The 8,155-nt window shown below is 57.4% G+C and overlaps 1 protein-coding gene across 2 annotated transcripts in view; it reads right to left on the bottom strand.

Annotated features, from left to right (window-relative positions):
• Positions 1–2,334: 2,334 nt before the first annotated feature.
• Positions 2,335–8,155, bottom strand: part of GPAT4 (glycerol-3-phosphate acyltransferase 4) — a 30,864-nt gene continuing 25,043 nt past the window's right edge. For both annotated transcript variants that reach the window (XM_069573059.1, XM_069573060.1), the window contains exons 8-13: positions 7,820–7,935; positions 7,020–7,075; positions 6,449–6,534; positions 3,339–3,467; positions 3,176–3,255; positions 2,335–2,996 (exon numbers count right to left, since the gene is read on the bottom strand). In XM_069573059.1, coding sequence (XP_069429160.1) covers positions 2,888–2,996; positions 3,176–3,255; positions 3,339–3,467; positions 6,449–6,534; positions 7,020–7,075; positions 7,820–7,935 — 576 coding nt within the window. In that variant the 3' untranslated portion in view covers positions 2,335–2,887. The remainder of the gene's footprint in view (positions 2,997–3,175; positions 3,256–3,338; positions 3,468–6,448; positions 6,535–7,019; positions 7,076–7,819; positions 7,936–8,155) is intronic.

Raw genomic sequence — 8,155 nt, 5'->3', positions numbered from 1 at the left:
GAGGGCAACCCAAGAACTCAGGTCTGGCTGCCTGGGACGCACCCCAGGTGGATCTGGTCATCAAGGACTTGTGCGGAGGCACCGTCTCACAGATCCTGAGGTTTTGGTCAACTTGGGAAGGAAACAGGGTGTATGGACCCAGAAGACTTTCGCAGGACAGCAGGATTAGTGCCCTGGGGAGATGCTGCTGAGAAGGGCTGAGCCAGGCTGATGCCCATGGCCTCGTCGCTGCCTGGTCTGGGCACTCAGGGTTCTGCAGAGCAGTTCCCCGTCCCACCCCTTCACATCAGGCTGCAGGGCAGCAACCTGGAGCGGGGTCCAACCCAGTAAAGAATCAGGTCCCCAAGTTGGACCTCATCCCAAACTGCTCGCTGAGCCCTGGCCTGGAAACAGACTTCTATATGGGGCTTCCCCTCAAGGGGATTTTTGCCTGCCTTTTCACAAAGTTCCTTCTCCAAACAGCTGAGGAAGGAGTCTCTCACATTCTGGTGAAAAAAATCTAAGATCCACCATCAAATCCACCCAGCCCCACGACCACCAGAAACCCTGGGACCCTCCTTGACATGTATGACACTCTCCAAAGGGGTTGAGTTTCACTAGCCTGATGTTCTGCACGAACCAAACGGATCCAAGCTCACCTAGGACTGAACCTAGACCACTTCAGAGCTCAGAGCTCAAATCTGAACAACAGATTTAAAAGTTGCATTTCAGACATGGGACGGGCCTTAGAGGTCATCCAGCCCAAGTCCCTAGTTCTGGGTCAGAACAGACACAGAGAAGTAAGGCCCGAACGGCAAACTGGCAGCAGGCCCACAGGTGGGATTAGGAGCTAGGCAGTGCTCATCCCACTAAGACCACGTGGTTTCACTCCAAGACAGGCCTCATGGCTGCCAGGGTCCCAGAAGTGGGTAGGTTTTGTACATCACATTGCTCTGTTTCTTTTGTCATTCCTAAGTGTCGAGAGGTTTTGTCTGACTTCCCACATGACTGACAGTTACCCCAAACCAATTATGACTAACTGATGACTACCTGGGGGGCAGCAGGGTCCCCCGTTTCAAAGGATGGAGCAGTCTGATGAGTCTGTACGCTTATAACAAGCACTATGTACAAGTTTCAGAGATTTCTTTTTATAGGAATGTTAATTCCCATCCTTTCTCAGTTGGTGAAAGTAAAAATAATCGTTAGTCTCAAGTATTTCTTTACATAACAGCTATTCTAGATCAGGTTCCTATAATACTCTGCTGTGTTATGAGCAACAAACTAATGTGCTGAAAAAAACACGAGAAAACGAAAACTAGCATGTTTCAAAGTACCTATGACAATCATGAAGCAAACGTACCAAATGGCAGAAAGCTTTTCCAAAAGGGAACTTGATTTTTGCGAAGATCATTCCAGAGCTTTTAAACCACCAAACAGTACTGCCTATAAAAGTCTAAAAAATCACTATTTATTCTTGCACATTTTGTAAAAGAGTTCATAAGAGGATGTTCTTACTGTTAAAACAGTGTTTTAGTTTCAGAATAGAGCAGAAAGAGAATTCCTCGCTGGTTGGCAGTGGATGTGTGGGAGGAGACGAGAGATTGTTCAGGGAGGAAGGGGGCAGCTAGGCTGAGAGTCAGACTGAGGTCACAGGAGATGCCGCTGCTAGTCTGGGGTCCCCTGAGCCAGGCTCCTCCTGGAGCCACCACCTCCCCACGTTGAGTCCAGAGGATGGCTCGGCCAGGTGACACTTCCCACAGCTGCTGCAAGACCCCCAAAGGTGCGGTAGCTGCTGTAGCAGTGTGGGGGTGGGATGGGGCAGGTGGGGGACGGATGCATGGACAGATGGATGAGTCGGGGGGGGGAGGGAGCTCTGTCCTGAGCGCACTGATCCCAGTCAGGCCTGGACGTGGACACTGGGAAGGGGCCTGGCTTTGGACCTGCCTTCCAGTGACCACAGGCGGGCAAGGGAGACCAACAGCTTCCTTCTGGCTGCACGAAGCCCGCAGGGCACCACATGCCTGCCCGCCCCGGCTCCCGCCTGGCCCCCAGATCTCTGCCTGGATCTCCCTACCCGTACTTCCAGATCGCCTCCTAACCCCCAACGTCACATACTCTCAACCCTGCGGCACCCATGTGGGGGGAAACGCCATCTGAACAGTGCTGGGGATTCCAAGTCACCCAGAGATGCGCAGACATCTGACAGGGGGGCATCACCTTCTTCCCAACACCACAAGCCCCCATTCTGGAAGCCAAGCCCCCATGCCAGTTAACTCAAGAACCGCAACGCTGGTGAGAAACCCACTGCTCAGGGTCACAGCCGGGGGAGAGAGGGTGAAGGGAGAAACCCCTCGATTCAGTCACCATCAAAGACAACTTTATTGACTCACAGGAACGAACCCCAAACCCTGCCCGGCTCTGGCTCTCCCTCGCCCACCCCTCTCCCAGCCCTGGACCACCACACTGGGCTGGCCGCCCTTCCCTCACAACAACCCAGGGAGGCAGGTGTCCCCACCCCCGAGTCTGGGGGCAGACGAGTGTGGCAGCTGCCGAGCGGGGGGACCAGCCTCTGCCGCGCCGGCCCCTCGGGGGGAGAACAGCACTCCCCCGGCCCTGCAGACACAGTCTCTCCCATGAGTCTGGCCCCGAGGCCGGGCGCTCCTGGGGCAGCGCTGCCCGGAGAGGTCCCCCGCACACACGGGCCTCAGACAGACGGCGCCCCAGGCCCCTGCGGGGACGTGGGCTCCCGCCCAGCACTCAGGCCGCTCAGGCTCGGTGGGGACGGACTTTTAATGGCATTCCTCCAATGAACTTGGCGGAAAGGGACACAAGGCAGCTTGTCCCAGGGCGGCTGGGCGGCTCGGATGCTGGAGTCCTTGCGTGGAGCCGGTCCAGGCGGCGGCGGGGCTCAGGACCGGCTCCGGTCCTCGTGGTTGCCGACGATCATCTTGCTGTACAGCTTCTGCTGCTCCTCCTTGAATGTGTCCTTCACCTTCTCCCGTTTCAGGCCACCGTCCCTGACAAGAGCACGGCAGGGCTGGGCATCCGAGCAGCAGCCCAAGCCCACCCCGCTCCCGGCCAGCTGTGCGCCCCCCACACCCGGGGAGGGGGTGTCTGAGTGGACGGAGTAAGCCGGCAGCACCCGCCTCAGAAATCCCATCCCCAGACTCGGCAGGCAGAGCCTGGCCTGACTCACCACAGCAGGTCCACCAGGCCGCCCTGCCTGGCGATGGCGGACTTCACCCTGTTGGCAAACTGGACCGCGTCCTCCTCCGCCTGCAAGAGAGGACATGTGCCAGCCCTCGAGCCGGGTGTGGGGCACAGAGCACGGGGGCCCCGGGCATGGGCTGGGCACCCACCTGTCTGGTCATCGGGGGCAGGTACCACACGCTGCAGACGATGGCCCAGCTGGTCATCATCCTGAGTAGGTAGGTCATCATCCCGTACTTGCTGCTGTTATAGAAGGCGTCCCCGAACTGCGGGTCATACTGCGGGGTGACAGGGCGGGGTGTGTGTGTGTGCGCGAGCACGTGCAAGAGTGTATGTCAACAGTGTGTGTGCGTTTGCATGGGTGTCAACAGTATGTGTGTGTCAACAGGCTGCGTGTGTCTGTGTGTACATATGTGTGTGTGTCAACAGTGTGTGTGTGTGTGTGTGTGAACAGTGTTCTATGTGTGTGTCTGTGAACAGGCTCTATGTGTGTGCGTGCATGTGTGTGTGTGTGTGAACAGCAACCTTTCCGAACAGTGCCCCCAACCCGGGGTGAGGTGAGCAGGAGGACATGGCTCCCCGCCCCACGACCCGAACACTCCCCAGTAAGCGCAGCCCAGGCACCGCTGGCCTCCAGCAGCGCCTGCCTCCTTGGCAGAGCGGGGACGCAGCCCTTCCCCGCCGCGTCTTGTCTCCCTCACGGGCGTCCAGCATCTACTCTTTAGGTCCTCAAGCCAACCGACCCTCGCGCAGAGGACGGGACCACGGCGCCACAGATCCAGCCCCGAGTCAACAATCACCAGGATGCCCACACTTGCTCCCGTTACGTCACACACTCACAAGCACTTTGACACGCAGCTCCCCAGAGAGACCTTACATGGCGGTCAGCCTTCAAAGCCCACCTCTGGGGCCCAGACCCGGGAGCAGACGATGAGGAAGCTCTGCTTTTGTCCTGACCCTTCATAGGGCTCGCTGACCGTGAGAAGCCGAGAGGCCACCTGGGTGGCCAGGCACAGAGGCCTTCCCCGGGGGAGTGCCTGTCAGACGCTGTCCCCTGCCCGCCCCTCTGGTGGAGGCCCTGGCAAGGGGCACGTCGTGGGTGACGCGGCCACTGCTGTGAGCCACATGCTCCCAAACACGAGTGCAGTGGGGTGGGCGGGATGGGAGGTGACGGGCAGCGTGCGGGGCTGCATCCTTGAGGAGAAAGCCTGAGAAGGGCCAGGGCTGGGCCGCCACGGGGTCTGGGGCTCTCCCAGATGCGACGCCAGACGGACAGTGACTGCAGCGCAAGCACCCAGGACCCGAGTGAAAAAGCAGAGGAGACCCCGCGAGACTCGGTGGCCACCACGGCGGGCGCCCTCTGGAGTCCTCGGGAAGGGACACCGGCCGAGACGCCCGCGCGCAGCCGCTCACGCTTGGCGGGCTGGGTTTGAACTGCATGCTCTTCTTGCAGGACGTCCAAGCCTGCATTCTATGACTCTCAGAGTGAAAGTTAAGAGAGCTGTGCCTAACTGCAGACCCGACTACAGAGATGAAGGCACTCAGGCTTACTTATAGGAAATCTAGGAGAACGGATCTCATGTGGGACGGCAAGGAAACACTGCCACGGTTCACGAAGCAGGACTGGAGAGAAACCCTGGCCTCACGTCCATTGCTCCAGATCAGACAACGGCTTCCTTTTGGTGGAAATGCAGGGAGAGCGTGGAAACCGCTGAGGTTATGCAAGTTTGGTTACCAATGACAGCTTCACAAAAACTAGAAAACCACTTGGGTGGCAGAAGTTCTTAATCACATGTGGGCTTTCCTCAGCCTCGGATGGAAGGAAAATGGCCATGCCCGTGTTCCAGAGAGGATGTAGCTGTCCAAGGGTCCACACTCTGAAAATACCAAGGGCAGCTTCTTACTGAGATTCCCGGCCAGCAACACCAGCAGCACCCAGGATGGGGTCGAAATGCAAGCTGTGAAACTCTGGGCGTTGGGGCCCAACAACGGGCATGCTCATAGCCCCACCAGCTGATGCTGACACAGCTGCGAAGACCCAACACTGGGGTTTCCAGGCACCATGGGTAAGAATCACCTGGCAACGCAGGGGACACAGGCTCCACTTCTGTGGTCTGGGAGGATCCCACTTGCAATGGGGCAACTAAGCCCGGGAGCCTCAACTACTGCGCCCGTGCACCTGGAGCCTGTGCTTGCAGTAAGAACAGCACTGCAGTGAAAAGCCTGCACACCGCAAGGAATAGGAGCCCCCACTTACCACAACCAGAAAAACACCCCCTACACTCTGGAGTGAGGAAGAAGGGCTTCTGTGCAGCAGCTGGTTTTTAATAGACACCCAGGGGGAGGCCCTGAGCCCCCAGGATGCTACACTGCGGGATGTCATGCGTGCCACACCAACGCTCCCCATTCTCACACCACAGCAGACCCTGCAGACAGAGCCTCTCCTGTTCCTCCAGACCAGCATCCTCAACAACTCCCCGGCAGCCCTGGTCCAGAGAGCCGTTACTCACCCTGCAGCCGCTCGTTCCCCACCAGCCTGGCCTGTCACCTCCCTGAGAAAGGGGCGTGGCCTGGGAGCCTGTGCTTCCCCCAGGGGAACGCCGCCTCCCCAGCTGCACCAGCTGCCGCCAGGTGAAAACAAGGACCATTCCTACAGACGACCGAGGCCCGTGAGATCCCAAACACCACTCTGACTCAAGCTCACCCTCACCCTGTTCTGTCAACCTAAATAATTTAAACACAGTGACAAAGGCTGTGTATTTTTAGAGGTAGTAATGTAACTTGGCATTCTTTTATGAATAACAACGTGCATCTATTTATAAGAGCAAAGGGCTAGGAGGGACGAGGAGGAGGAAAAAGGAAGCCTGGCAAAGTGCGTCCCTTCTCTCCAAGCGTGTCTGAACAGCCAGAGGCTCGGGTTCTCGCGAGGTGGGGCAGACGGGACAGGCTCCTGAGGCCCCTTTGTTCTCAAGAGCGGCCACGAGAGCCAAAGCCGAGGAGCCGCTTCCTTCTCCGGTGACAAGGCCACATGGCCTCTGCCCACCCGCCCGCACCGCCAGGCAAACGCGCAGACCCCCGGGCCTCCCCGGCCTGCAGGAAGCCCCCTTCAGGTGCAGTGCCTTCCGAGCTGTGGGTTTATGAACAAAGAGGAGCACGTGGGGAGCTCTGCCAAGCCCTGAAGGCTCTGAGGCGTGGGCTGCAGCTGCCCACTCTCCGCAGCGGCCGCAGTGATGGCCACTGGCGCTCGGAGGGCTCCTACCTTGATAGCAACAGGGTAAACTGTGGCTCCAATTTCAAAACTTCCCTTTTTGAACATCATCACCGATGTATTATTGATGCAGGTTCCTAAAATGCAGAAGAGGATAAAATGCTTTTCTTTTTGGTCCTTTACCCCAGAGATCAGTAACAGTTTATGGATTCGATATAATAGTAAAAGTCCTTCTGACAGCTCTTCCGAGAGGATAAGCCTGTCACCTCCCCAGCGCGGGAACACGCAATGGAGGGAGGCGAGCAGACCACTGCCCTGCCTCCTCTTCTCTCCTTACAGGACCACCTCCCAGGGTCCCAGGGTCCCAGGGAGCCCAGAGGGGAGGCCAGAGCCCCTGCTGAGTTGGGAAGGCCGGGGAAGGACTGTGCCACAAGCTCAAGCAGCCTGGGGGCAAAGACGCAGGAGGCGGCCACACGACAGCGCTCACAGTCCACACTGAGTCCCCTGAGCTTTCAGTTCCAGGACCAGCCCAAAGGGACCCCAGCTGAGGCGGTGAAGACAGGTTCTTCCAACACAGCCCTGGACTCCCCTGCCTGCCCGGCCTCCCCACACAGCAGCTTACCCTCCGGAAAGATGAGGATGGGCAACTTGCTTTTATCCTGCACGTGCTCGGTCAGCCTGCAGAAGAGAGAAATGGAAGGGAGGGCCAGCCAGCCTCACGTCCATCACCATCCATCTAGATGCGATGCTAGGTGCGGTATAAAGGCAGGCTAATGAACACGATCCTTTTATAAACCCTCGATCTAACAGACAAAAGGCCTAAGTTGGACAGGGAACCCGGGTTGATTACTATTTAGCACGAACAGCTGTTGAGTAAAGCACGTGAGTCTGAGTGTACAGGCTATGGCTCTGATCTGAGACTGCCTAACGGGCTCACCCGCCAGGGCAGCCTCGAGAAATGCTTGCCCCGACTTCCTAGGGCCGTGCTGGTTGGCCCTGTAGCCCTGAGACGCAGTGCAGGGAACAGGGCGGCCCGCTGGCCCTGGGGAGCGGGTCTCAGGGGAGCCTCGACTCCTCGAGTTACACTAAGCTCTCACCCTAACCTGTGCCACGTCTGCCTTTTATCTTCCTTGGAAACAGAGCTGCACTTTATTCTATTGCTCAAAGTGTGCTTTCATGTGTGACAGTGAGCTCATTTTGAGATTTGAACCCACATTAAAAGTTTGTAGGTTGTTATGACAATGGGTTCAAGGAATTAAATTTAAAAAAGGTTAAAAACACTACTAACTCGTTAACACTACAGTCTCCATACTTTCTAGCGTCCACATTTCAGATTCGGAAGCAGCTGGGCTCAGTGGAGAAGGCTGGAGGCACCACCTCCCCTAAAATCGGGCTGTGCGCACGCACGTGCCGCTCGTTTACCTTCTGGCCACCAGGTGGCGATCCTTCACTTCCGAGCGCTCGAACCAGACGTGGGGGCAGGCCTTGACCATGGCTCTCTGGATGACTCCCATGAGGCCGCCGTGCACCTGCCCCACCTGCTCGCAAAGGGGCAAGGGCAGCGAGACCATCCTCACACAAAGTCCCCGGTCCCCAACCTCCTTCCCTCTACGCTTTACTGGTAACCAGAGGTTCCTTACTGTTCAGAAACCACTGTTAGTTAGACTCTCTGAATTTAAATTCTCCTTCTAACCTGTGACAGCAGATGTGCAACGTAAAACCCTACAAAGAACCGTGAAGCAGAGCCCTCTGTGTCCA

Source organism: Ovis canadensis, chromosome 26 (genome assembly GCF_042477335.2).
Source record: "Ovis canadensis isolate MfBH-ARS-UI-01 breed Bighorn chromosome 26, ARS-UI_OviCan_v2, whole genome shotgun sequence".
In the NCBI taxonomy this organism is placed as follows: Eukaryota; Metazoa; Chordata; class Mammalia; order Artiodactyla; family Bovidae; genus Ovis; species Ovis canadensis.
This window is presented reverse-complemented; position numbering and strand designations above follow the sequence as displayed.